Source organism: Cuculus canorus, chromosome 14 (assembly GCF_017976375.1).
Source record: "Cuculus canorus isolate bCucCan1 chromosome 14, bCucCan1.pri, whole genome shotgun sequence".
NCBI classification, from domain to species: Eukaryota; Metazoa; Chordata; class Aves; order Cuculiformes; family Cuculidae; genus Cuculus; species Cuculus canorus.
Window position 1 is genome coordinate 3552708 of NC_071414.1, and position 12587 is coordinate 3565294.

Here is a 12587-nt window from a genome sequence, read left to right on the forward strand (position 1 = left end):
GACAATCAGTGTTGAAAGACTCTCCCCAAATCACAAAATAATTTAGGCTGGGAAGACTCATCAGAGGTCACCCAGCTCAGCGTTCTGCTCAGAGCAGGACCATCAGGGCTAGAGATCATCCCTCCTTGGCTGTGCTCCAGCTCCCCTGCAACAGGTTGCTCTTCCTGAGAAAGCTGAAATCCTTATCTTGATTTAAATATACCTAAGGGCACGTGGTCATTGTGTCAGAGATGTGACTGGAGGGGGTCAGACACATCTGCATCTGACTTTGGAGCCCAGCACCAGGGAAACTGAGAACAGACCTCAGCAGGAGTGAGATGCCATGACCATGACCCTCCGCCATGAGTGTGTAGCCCACGGATACACCCATTTCCCTAATGAGTATCCACACTGCTGATGCTTGCTGCTGGTGGTAGCTATATGAGCTATACTAAAGCTACTACATGCCTCTAACTCCCCTTCCGAGGGCAGCACACGTACAGCGTGCCAGCCCCGGCAGCGACGCGCATCCTGACTCATCTGCCGTCCTCCACTCACATATGCCGCAGGAAGAAGGGTTTGTTCCACCAGCCCTCATTTCCGAGGAAACATATTTAGCATCTCCTAATTAGAATCTTAGCCTCTTCTCGTGCCTACACACGTCTAATAGTTCCAGCGCTAGAAAATCCTGGCAAAGCTCAAAGAAGGGTAAAGCAATGGCGATCGTCAATGTTCTCCCAAACTCATTGTGGTCGCAAGAACAACCAAGGCCAGTGGCTAGAAACAAAAGTGTTTTTTTTTTTCCGCAATGCTTTTTATCTCCCCTCCTCCAGTCCTCCCAGGTGGAACAATTTACCCAGTGAGCACACAGCTCTTACATTTGCTTGTTAGCACCCCCAAATTAGTAGGTGTAAAGTCAATATCCTTTTGCCCATTTACTCCTAATGAGTCACCAGGCAGAAACTTAACTTGAAAAAACCGGTTACAAATGCAGATGCAGAAGCAAATGAAATAAAGGCAAGAATCACCGCTGAGCAAACGTTGCACAAAGGCAAGGGGCTGGGCACACCACGCAGCACCCTGCCATTGTCACCGGCTAAAACCTAACAGCTTTGATTTGCCTCCCACCAGCAAAAATGGTTTGAAATGCAAGGTCTTAACAAAGGTGCAAGACACAGGAGGAATGGAGGCACTGCTGGGCACTTAATCTCCTTTCAGTCTCACACAGGAGCTCCAGGAACAGCTCTGCTGAAGTCAGCGGAGTTTCACGAGTGTAGGAAAGAGGATAATCGGGCCTCAGTTGTAACAGAGATCCAGCCCTGTGATCCCTCCATGCAACCAGCAGAAATGTTATTTGGGATTTAGATTGAAGTTACCCTTAGGCAAGCTCCTTTGCTGCTGGAACCTGGGACAACATCTCTGATCCCAACAGGACAAGACTAGCTTTCAGCAGCTGTAGAGTTCACCCTCTGCCTCGACTCAATGTGTGATTTGAAACTAGGAACCCAAAGCGCTCCTCAGTCTGCTTCAGCACTCACCCCTGCAAAAGCTGGCAAAGCAGGAACAGGGGGTTGTGGTGAGGATACTCCTCATGCCCATCCCATACAGGGGGCATGGACACACTGTGAGCCTCACGGCTGTCCCTGAACAACCAGTGAAACCATTTGGACATTCATTCTTTTAAATCTCTCTGTTGTTTACATGCCATCCTGTTCTTGGCCCTTCCCTGCTGCTTCTTCTCATTTAAGGTCCTCACCACCTCCAGTGGCTGGGGATGATGTCTCCTGCTGCTAGAGCTTTCCCTCTCACATCCAACCACCCATTTTCCCTCCTGCTTGTCCTTCCAAAAGCACTTGAGAACATCAGGTGCAAAACAAACCATACCAGCCATGCCAACTTGAAGCCAGGATCCCAAGAGTGTGCCACCTACCACATGCTCAAATACCAATGGCTTGTGTCACCATTGCACAGCTCAGGTGCAACATCCAGCCCTCCCTCCGTCCCACCAGTCCAGCTCTTGGAAGAGGAAGAGACGCAGCCAAACAGCATCAGAGTACAAGGACTCCTCTCCATGGCACAGCCTGGGGCCAGACCCTTCCAGCCAACGCAGCTGCCATCCAGTTGTGATTGCTGGGAAAATGCTCGTTGGAGAAGACCCAGAAGTCATTACAGCTATAAGAAGGCAGGGCCATGGCAGACGACAGGATTTTTTTCTCATTACTTTGGGAAGAAAGGCACCCTTTTTGGCAGCTATGAATGCAGAGGAGGAGAAGGCCTTTTAGGCACTCGTTTCAGCTCTCAGAGATGACAGCACAATGAATCTGAGCACCATCCAGCAATTCTTCAAGTTCAACCATTCCATGTAGCATCAGCAAAGGACAGGCACATCCCCAAAGTGACTACAGCAGAAGTCAGGGACAAAAAGCTCAGGAGACACTGAGAAGGTCTCAGCTCCTATGGCACCATAAAAGCACAAATTGTTTGCTACAGGCATTCAGAAAATACTTAAAATTCATCAGGGACCAAAGTGTGCACTATTTATTGCTGTCACAGCTCCTTAGTAGGGATGCTAACAGAGTGCAGCCACGTGACCATCTCCCTCCAACCCCAATACCCCCTTCTCTTCCTCACAGTAAGAAAAAACAGTTGGTTTTTTTTTCTGGGCCTTCTCATTCCCTTTACTTCCAGCTCGCCTTCCCCTTCTTGCAAGCGCTGAGACCGCAGACGCTCTACACGTGTTCTCCTCTGCATCCGACTGGCAGGCAGTCTGGAAAATGCCAGTATTGGAACGGCCTGAATTCAGCGGTTTCTGAATGCTGATCGGACACTATTTCGTTCAAGCCACAGATAGTCATTTTTGGGGGGTATTTTCAGCTCCTTTTTTGGACTCTTCCAGATTTCCAAGTGTCATGCATCAGCAATTTCTCCTCTTTGGAGCTTCATTATTTTTCACCTTTCCGCCGAGCCTGAGGCTCGGTGCAGTTTTGCAGGAGACTGGGCTCTTCCCTCCTCATCCAGACAGCCATGCAATACTGCTGGCGTTGTTAATGTTTGCTGTGCTCCACCTCGCAGCTGCGGAAATTCCTGACTATCTGGTTTTTGAAAGAGCTGAGGTGAAATCTGAGCAATTAAATTGCCTTAGTTTTTTATAAAGTCTAACGCCTTTCTTGTGGAAATCCCAACCTGAAAACAGGAACGGTCTCACAGTGTGTAAAAACACTAAACAATTAGTTCTAAGCAGGCTACCAATGTAGCCATCATCTCTTTAGCATCTCTCCATTTGCAATGCTTTTATCCTGATGGCACACCTACAAGGTGAGGGAATGGTGCAACCCTTGCTTTGGAGAAGAGGTTTAGACACAAAAGGAGACCGAGAGGATGACATTTGTGCCATTTTGTTGTAAGTGAGGAGCAAAGATCCTTCTCTCACTGTCAAGAGGGTCCAGCCTCAGTGTCTACCACGTAACCTGGGCAAAGCGGAGCATAAGAGATGCTCCAGCTGAGCAACTAGGCAAAAACCACAAATATCAAGTCTCCAGCCAGGCAAGCTACCGACTTTAGTTCTTTCAAGCAGCAACCTAGCAAGATCCCATGTTATCTTCAAGCAGAAGTATGTTCTTTCCACACTCAGTTTTGAATTTCCCATCCTGTCTTTAATTAGGCATGTTCTTAATAGGGTTATTGACATTTTTCATTTCCTCCAATCAAGGACAAATCTCAGTGGCCACTTGACAACACGCATGACAATGTACGCCAAAGCCAAAAGTTACAAAACAATTTATTGATGATGATTTCCTTCCTCCCTCTCCAAAGTAAAAGCAATTAAGAAAACCTTTCGGAACTGTAGACTTAGCCTGTTTGCAGGGTACTTTTAATTGCATCCCAAGAACCAACCTGAATTCATAACTGGCCAAATGCTTAGATATGGGAAACTCTCAGATACCATGACACAAGGCTTGATAACAGACACTAACATGAAACAACTGCAATAAACTCAAAGGAGCGCTCTCAGCCTTTGTGCACAGAATCGCTCATGGCCTAGAAATATATTTTAAATTATCCAAATTTCTTCAAGAACTTCATGATAGAATCATAGAATGTTTAGGGCTGGATAGAACCTTAAAGATCATCTCCAAGTATCCACTTGGCAGTCCTCAGGTATAAATTTCAGATAAAAAGTAAGCTTTGTACTAATACGCACAGTGTGTTTTCAGAGTCACGGAGGAGAAAGGGAAGCTCTAACTTTGTTTCTGCATTATTTAATCACAGCCAGGGAAGGACATTTAGCAAAGCAGCTGTTTGAGCTTCATGGGAAAAATCATCATTACAGCAAGGCAGGAACAGATAATATCATATTGACCTGTCTTCAGGGTCTGGCATTCACATTTTCATAAAGTGTCTTGGAAGATAAATCACTATACTAATAATATTTGTATTGATTATCTAAACTGAAGCAGCAATCGACTCCATTGTCTCACTTCCTCTTAAATTGCTCACAGATGGGATCCTATTTCCTATTCTGCATTTCTAATGGGAACACTTAAATCGCAGCACAGAATGATACACACACACAAACTGTTAACAAAAATCCTTTTAGAACTTGCATGAAAATAAAGATTTTTCACTTTGTAGCTCGCTTTCCACTCCACACAGAAATTAAAAATGACAAATTATCAGCAGACCTCTAAATTACTTCTGCTCGTTATTTCTAGGTCCCTAATATTTACTGACAGACAGGCCTATGGTTTCCAACCATAGAGACTATAGACAGCTGAAGTTCAGACACAGAGCAAAAAGGTGATATTTTTCTTCTCTTATAAAACTCAAGACTCTTTAAGCTATCTTTCAGGTCCAGAAGCAGGGAAATCAAAAATCACCGCAGAGATAAAATAAACAACAGCTTCTGCTGTTACTACAGGTACAAAACAGGCTCTGCTGCGGAAAGAGCTGAACTTGAGGTATGAAACTGGCCACAGCGGGACCTTGGGGTGGCAGTGATCAAAACCAAAAGTAAACTTGCAACAAATAGCTATGTCGTGAATCCAAAAGCAAACGGCTTAGATTATTCTACCCAAACTTCTCACCCTGCCTAAGAAGAGCTTTCCCCTACCTTAGAGAGGCACAGAATACAGTACAATAAAAGATAAGAACATCTTAAACGTACAGATGGTTCATAGAAGATGCTCACAGCACATTTCAAATAGCTGCTGAACCTTTTGGAGTCGCCTGGAAGGTGAAGGCAGCTGATGCTCCTCACTGGAGCGCTTCAGTTCATCCCCACGCCTGCTTTCAAAGGAAAACTCCACCACTGCCCCACTGCAGATGAGAAGGAGAGACATTTTAAGGGACAAAAAAAAAACTAATAAAGCAAGGAGGGGATGTTGAGCAAGAAGGGAACAAAACCAGAGGCACAACACAGCAGCTGGACGGCGAAGGCTTCTCCAGCTCAGGCCAGTCCCCAGGACACATATGACTGTACAGCTGCCATGGTGAATGATCATCCCTTACGCTGGGGTCAGCGCTGCCCCCGGGCTAAGTAAGTGAAAATAAATGGTTTAGAAGATAAAAGGTCTTTAAAAAAAATTATTTGTCTTGTTGTCATGTCAAAACTGTAATGGGGAGAGACTGGAGGCAGCGCTACGCCGTTTAAATAAGAAACAGCCATCCTGGTGGTTCAGCACAATAAATTACAGAGCAAATCACAATTGATGCGAGGCTGAGCTTCGCTCATACCTGCTTCCTGGGAAGATAAGCAGGTTTCTGAGTGTCTAGCCTGTGAAAATACAGTCATATTTAACTAACCCCAACCGCTACTTTGGCCACATCCCTCTTCTTTCTTGCAAGTTAATTCTGCACCTTCCAGCCACAACGAGTTTAGTTTTTCCTTCCTGATCTTCCCAGGAGAGGGATCAAAATTGGTTTTAAGTATTCTAGGAAGGGAAAGGGTTAATCAGGTTTCCCAAGGCTGCTTGCTGTTAAGGTGCCAGAAATACCGAGGGGAAAGAATGACTTGCTAAAGATGGGACAATGGCACTGGTATTTTGCATTTGTTTCCAGGCTTTGAGATAGAACAAATGGGAGTCATTAGTGAAATGAGTTTAGGGAGTTCTAAATTAGCTGTCAGGCTGCCAAACCCGAAGAAGTGCTATGTCAGCTCATTAATTCTGGAGTGCACAGGATTACCCAAACCTAGGAAGGAATCCTGCAAAAGTTAGAGTCAATTAAAGGAGGCTATTTTGCTATAATAATATTTTCCACACGTATTACACCTCCTCATGGAACAGAGCCCACTTCCACCGCAAATGAAATCTCTGGCGGGATGGAGCGTGGCTGATGTCTAGACAGCTGTAACGTGCTCTCCTTGGGCTTGTCCACTGGCATCTCTGGGAAGCTAGAACAGAAGGCGGGGACTGCAAGCTATGGATCACATCACCCAGGCTGGGGTGGCCCAAGGAAGGAGGCACCAGTATCCCCCCACAAGCATCTTGCTTTCCCCATACCATCTGAAAAATTGAATCTGTACAAGGCATGATGTTCTGTACCAGAATGGTTGGACTCGATGATCTAAGAGGTCTTTTCCAACCTAGTGATTCTGCGATTCTAGGAACACCCGCGACACGTGGAGGTAATGCCTGGCACCACGCATGCACATCACCTCTTGAATTTCCTTCCCTCCTTGGTCCACCTGACCCCAGATTTGTCAACACTCAGGTAGCAAATCCATGCTTTGTTAACCTCCCCAATTCTCCCATCACAGGAGCATCACTTGAGTCCTGACCTAAAACTCACAGAACTCCGGAGGAGTCTTCGAGAGGACTTAACTGGCTCAAGGTCCATCTCCCTGGGTGGCTGAAATCACTGAATGTCACACCTGTGCACTGCCCCTCACGTATCCTCAGACAAAGCCTCACATGGTTTAGACCAGAAGGTTTATAAACGAGAAGGTTTATAAAACAGAACCATGAAATTATTCGGGTTGGAAGGGATCCCAAAGCCCATCCAGTCTCACCTCCCTGCCTACAGCAGGGACACCTCCCACTGGATCAGTTTGCTCCAAGCCCCATCCAACCTGGCCTTGAACACCTCCAGGGATGGGGCAGCTCTGGGCAACCTGGGCCAGGGCCTCCCCACCCTCACAGGAAAAAAATTCCTTCCTTCCCAAGATCTCATCTAAATCTCTCCTCTTTCAGCTGCAAATCACTCCTCCCTCATCCTATCTCTGCACTCCCTGATACAGAGCCCCCCCCCCCCCAGCTTTTCTTTGGTCAAAAAAATAGACAGTTTATAACCTTCTAGGGGACCCAAGAGTTTTTTTAACCTGTGATAGATTAGGTCAATGGACAAAATCCTACCGGAGAGCAACCTGGAACACAGTGACTAATAACCTATCTACATACACCACATCCCAGCCTGCAGGACACCCAAGCACTCACACAAAAAAAGTTACCTCCAGAGAGAGGGCAAGCCCAAAGGCTTCTCACACCTCCCTCCCTCTCTCCTGATGGCTATCACTTCTCATCACCCTGCAGGACAGCAGTAGCCAGGGACAAATTAAAACAAAAATCACATAGCTGTGAAATACAAATGAGGCAAAAAATGCCTTCACCCAACCAAGAGAGCTGTCTCCCCAACTGTGCTGGATACAAAGATCGTGAACAAACAGGATAGAATGTCTTCTGCCTTTTGTGAAATGAAAATAAATGAAAGGATCTAAGGTTTCAGGTCACTGATCCCTCTGTTCCCTATCTGTACCATTTATCGGAGGAAGAATATAAAGGTTCCAGGTCCTTTTCTCTTTTTTTTTTTTTTCTGTCAGCACTTTAATGGTTGTTTTTTCTCCTTCTCCCTTTAATTTTCTGAATGAAAGGACCACTTAGGAACCTGTAAAGTAACAATAAGCTTATAACAGGAATATTGTTTTTCTGGGACAGTGCAATATCCTGCTGATTAGGTTGAAGAGATTAAAGTAAAAATGCAATCTGTAAATAGATCAGTCTTTTAATTAGTTTATAGTCTGTTAAGAGATAATATTTTGCTCACATAGATCGTGTGTTATCTAAAGATCTCAGAGCACTTTAGGAACATCAATTAAGCCTTAAAAAAACCCAACCTTGGGAGATAGGTAAGTGTATTTAGATTAATTAGCGTTGCTGTGAGCAGCAGGCATTATGATTAGATTTAATTTAGTCCAATAATTGACTTATCTGTTAATGGATTCTAATTCATCTGAGAAGGGATCAAATCCATCTGATTAAAAGGATTACATCGACTCAATTAATTCTATTAACTGACTTAATTTGCCATTTAATAATTTGACACATGGGGCCAGATCTTGGCCCTGAAGAATGCATAAACCAAAAATTACACACCGGAATTATTATGCCAACAAAACTCTGCATTGCAGAGCCTGCATTCTTCCTTGCACATGCAATTTGCAGACCTGAATAAAACACACAAGGGGGTTTCCTCCAGCTGGAACCCCCCCAGCCTTGCGGTATCTTCTCTCCCTGACCCAGGGCTGGCTGGTCATTCTGCTGTACTTATGGTGGCTGCCTGGAAAGGAGCAATTCACCGCCTGAGATCTGCCACCTCCCCTCTTTTTCTGGGCATTCTCTTCAACCAAGAGGTGAGAAGTTTTACGGAAGTCAATAAAACCTTGCAATAAAACTACCCTCCCCTTCAAAGGCAGGACAGCCCTCCCACGCCAGCCATTTGGAAACTGTACATGTGCAAAGAAAGAAAGAATGGGGGGGGGGGTGGTGAGAAAGCATCTCTTCACTTGGACACTGTTCTTTAGCCCGTTGTGAATGGAGAGGGGAAAGAGGTGCTAAAATATCATTAGCTTCACTATCCTTAAAACTGGCTGGTGCTCATTACTGGTGATGAGCATTATGGACCTCAGCCGCACAGAGCTTCCCACATGTAGACTGAGTCTGCGTTGCCCTTGCCTAACCTTAATGGGACTGAGTTGTTGGGACAACTCAGGGCTGGAGCCAGCTCACGGGCACCTTTCCAGGCGTCTCTTGCCTTTGCTCAGACATTGCCACTTGCTCATCTTTCCAAAGCCTTCCCTGCCTTAGGACATCAATCCACATCACCTTCACCATCATCTCCCCTGTCAATGGGGACAGGGCTAGGACAGCAGAGAATCTGTGGGACAACTGCACCATCCACAAGGGCGATGTAGCAAAGAAATAAGCCGGGCACTCCCCAGTGCTAAGCCTGGCTCTGACTCACCGTGCCAGCGTAGGGGCTGTAAAAAAGCGAAGAAGAGAAAAGGGCAGGAGGAAAACCAGCCATCTGCTGCATGAGAGGAAAGTTGTCCTCCCTCCGAGGCAGATCCGACCAGCAAGACGGAGATGTGGATCAAAAGTTCGCAACTGCTGAGATCCCCAGACCTGGTTTAAGCCTCTCTCTGGTCTTGATCAAAGGTTACTCCATAATAATGCCTCGGGGGGAGGGGTTCCCAGCACATAATGAATCCTGTGTCATTGCCTTTGTATCCAGTTTTGGCTGTAACACAGATGGTTCTCACTTCAGTAACTCTGACATCTCTCCCCCCTTCATTATCACAGCTAGGAGCTCTGCATGGTCACATCCTGGACCTCCATGCCCCACCTCACTGTCTCCCCGATTATCATGCTCTAAGTATTCCCGTGCCAAGCAAGATGATGAACAGATTTCCATAACCTTTCAGCACGGCAAGGGATAGGAAGGCTTTGCAGCTTGATGCATCAAGGAGTTTTATTAGCAGGTGAGGGGGAGGGAGCACCCCATGGCCCGAGCGCCCCAGGTTGTTAGAAGGACACTACCAACCAGAAGGAAAGAGGATTCGGTGGCGAGCAGCGACGAAGGCACTGGGGAGCTCCCCAGATGGGAAACCTCAAGCTCTGCCATTGTGCAGCATTGCCACCGGTCACGAGCATGCTCCTGCGCGAGGATTTGTTGTTCAGACACGATTGCATATGTATGAAGGGGACAAGATGGGCTTTGACACATAAATTAGCACTTGTCAGCTGCTCACGGGCACACTTCCCTGCTGCACCCCACTGTAAATGCTGCCTTCTTTCACGGAGAGGAAAACTACATCACGTTACCTGACAGTCACTGTGGGCAAGAGTGTTTCCTGGGAAGCCAGCAGTGAGAACGTAGCGCCTAGTTTACATATCAAACCTTGAGAGGATGAATGCAATAAAATGACACAATAATTAGTAGCCAATTGGCACTTTCTGCTCCCGTTTTTTCTGGAAATCTGGGAATGACAAAGGACAAGGTTGAGGGGACCTCAGGGCAGGGCTTTCTGTGAGAGATAGGTTGCCCAGGGAAGTCGTGGATGCCCCTTCCCTGCAGGTGTTCAAGGGCAGGTTGGATGGGGCTTCCCTTATCCAGTGGAAGGTGTCCCTGCCTATTGCAGGGGGTGGAACTGGTTGGGCTTTAAGGTCCCTTCCAACCCAAACCATTCTATGACTCTACACTATAGACGCGGGGGTTCATTTCACACCAGCCAGGTGCTCTCTAGCCATCACCTCCCGTGGCACAGCTCGCCCTGCTCCTCTGCCCACGCTGGCAGTGTGCACGCAGTAGGCATGGCGTGTACCTCATCCTGCCTGAAGCTCCCCAAGGGAACAACCGTTTCCAGATTTTGACCTGCAGCCATCATAGCCCATCCCCACCTCACCAGTGTTGCATGTGAAGTTATCTTCACACGAACGTGTACGCTAGCCAACGCATACACATACCTCTGCAGCAATGCATCAACACATGGGGCTGGACACCCGTAAGAGAAAAAGAACCAGTTCTCTGAACAGCATCCTTCCAGCAACTAACTGGAGTAAAAGTATCTCTACTGCAACCATTTCAGAATGTACCAGGATTACAGAGTTTTTTCATAATTCAGCCTCCTAACAGCATTTCTAGCACATCGCTTGTGTGCAAATCACAATGACAATGGTTGAACACACTGCTAGCCTGAGGGAAGTTCAATTATTTGCGTTCCTGCAGGATCCACACACCATGAGATTCAATTTAACCTCTAGGGTGCTCTCAAAGCTCCAAAGTCTGCTTAATTTCATCTCAAACCAAATATGCCCCACAACCACCACCTAGAAACATGAGAGCACTTCATTGAAGCACTGGATTCACCCAAACTCAAGCCCAGAGTTCTCGGGAAAAGAACATACCAGTCACCAACCCGGATATCATTTATGAATTACAGTAGGCACCCTGTGAGCTCATCCATTGGGCAGAAAAAGATTTTTCTCCTCAAGCAACATCATATACTAATAGACCGGAGTATGACACTGCTGTAGGAACTGCCTGCAGTGGGAAGCTGGCCTGACAGCCTCCTCCAACACAACAAATCCCATGTACTTAACTGGGAAAGGTTTTTTCCCTTTTATCCTGTTTTTTTTTTTGTCTCAAGAGCTTTTCAGCCCAACATACAACATTAAGGCCTTTGACCTGGAACCTGGGGGATCCCAGTAAATATTCTTACCATATTTGTCTCCATCTTCTCCTTTGGCACTGATCCTCCTGCCGAGCACTTGGATGTGTTTCCCGCTTGTCCTGCTGTAGAGCTGATAGAGCCGAAGCTGCTTCCTGCTCACGTCGTCCCTCGCTCGCGTCTGGTTCTCCACGTGTATCCGAAAATCTACATTCTCCTCGGCAGCAAACATCTGAGAGTGGATGGGGAGGGAAGGAAGAGAACAGAAGAGACCATGAAACAAAGCAAGCATCTTGGACAGAAACATTGCACATCAATCTGGCGCAAGAAGACTTGGATTTGGCTGCCCTTCACTTGACCGCTGCCGCCACGGTATCGGCACTCAACTTGCAATTCTAGCCTGAGCTGGCTCTCAACAGTAAACTAAACCTGGGTTTTTACAATCAAACTGCATCGGGAGGCGGGGAGTGTTTGAGTAAAGACTTCTGCTTGGTCCTGCTTTGATTTAATCCTGGTTGGCAATGCTGGCCATAAATTAGGCTCTGCTTGCATATGCATGGCCTCTACCTGTATACACGGATACATATGGGAGAAAGGGGACAGACAACTCAGTTTCAGAGAATTTGGGCTTCACCTTCAGCATTGATTCCCAGGATTAACTGCAGGGATGAAATTAAGAGAAAAAGCTGTGCTGACACCAGCAGATTGGACTCTAGCTTTGTGCAGGCATAAAATGTAATAAGATAGAAGTGGTATCGGCACTCTTCAGCCTGGCTTTTTTTCTCACCTCTGCTTTTCAGCGAAGCCAGCTCATTAGTGACCGTCTATGGATGCACCTCTGCACACTTCCACAGGGTCGAAATGACCAGTGAGAGCCAAACTAACATGTCCAGCCAGAAAGCCATTATCAGCAGGGTTTGATTGCTTGTGCCAGTTCATCTGTTCTTTCTGGCTAATGGATTAAATAACCTTAGTTCACTACAGTCTTAAAATAACACCAGAAAGTTTCTCTGACACATCTGCCTTTCTCTGGAGGTCTTGTTTCCTATCTTAACTGTTCCAAAGAAACGCAGAAACAGGATTCTGGCTTTTGCTTCCAGAGAGTTGCCCCGCCTTGCCTAAAGTCAGAGGACCAGACAACCTAGATGATCTGAAGATGCTCTCC

General features: G+C 46.5%; 1 protein-coding gene across 5 annotated transcripts in view; it reads right to left on the minus strand.

Annotated features, from left to right (window-relative positions):
• The window catches only part of FGF18 (fibroblast growth factor 18), a 79383-nt gene that overhangs the window by 36028 nt on the left and 30768 nt on the right, over positions 1-12587 (minus strand). For 4 of the 5 annotated variants that reach the window (XM_054079609.1, XM_054079608.1, XM_054079610.1 and 1 more), the window contains one exon: positions 11474-11654. In XM_054079609.1, coding sequence (XP_053935584.1) covers positions 11474-11654 — 181 coding nt within the window. Of the gene's footprint in view, positions 1-11473; positions 11655-12209; positions 12232-12587 lie in introns of those variants that run through there. The other variant, XM_054079612.1, reaches the window with a different exon arrangement.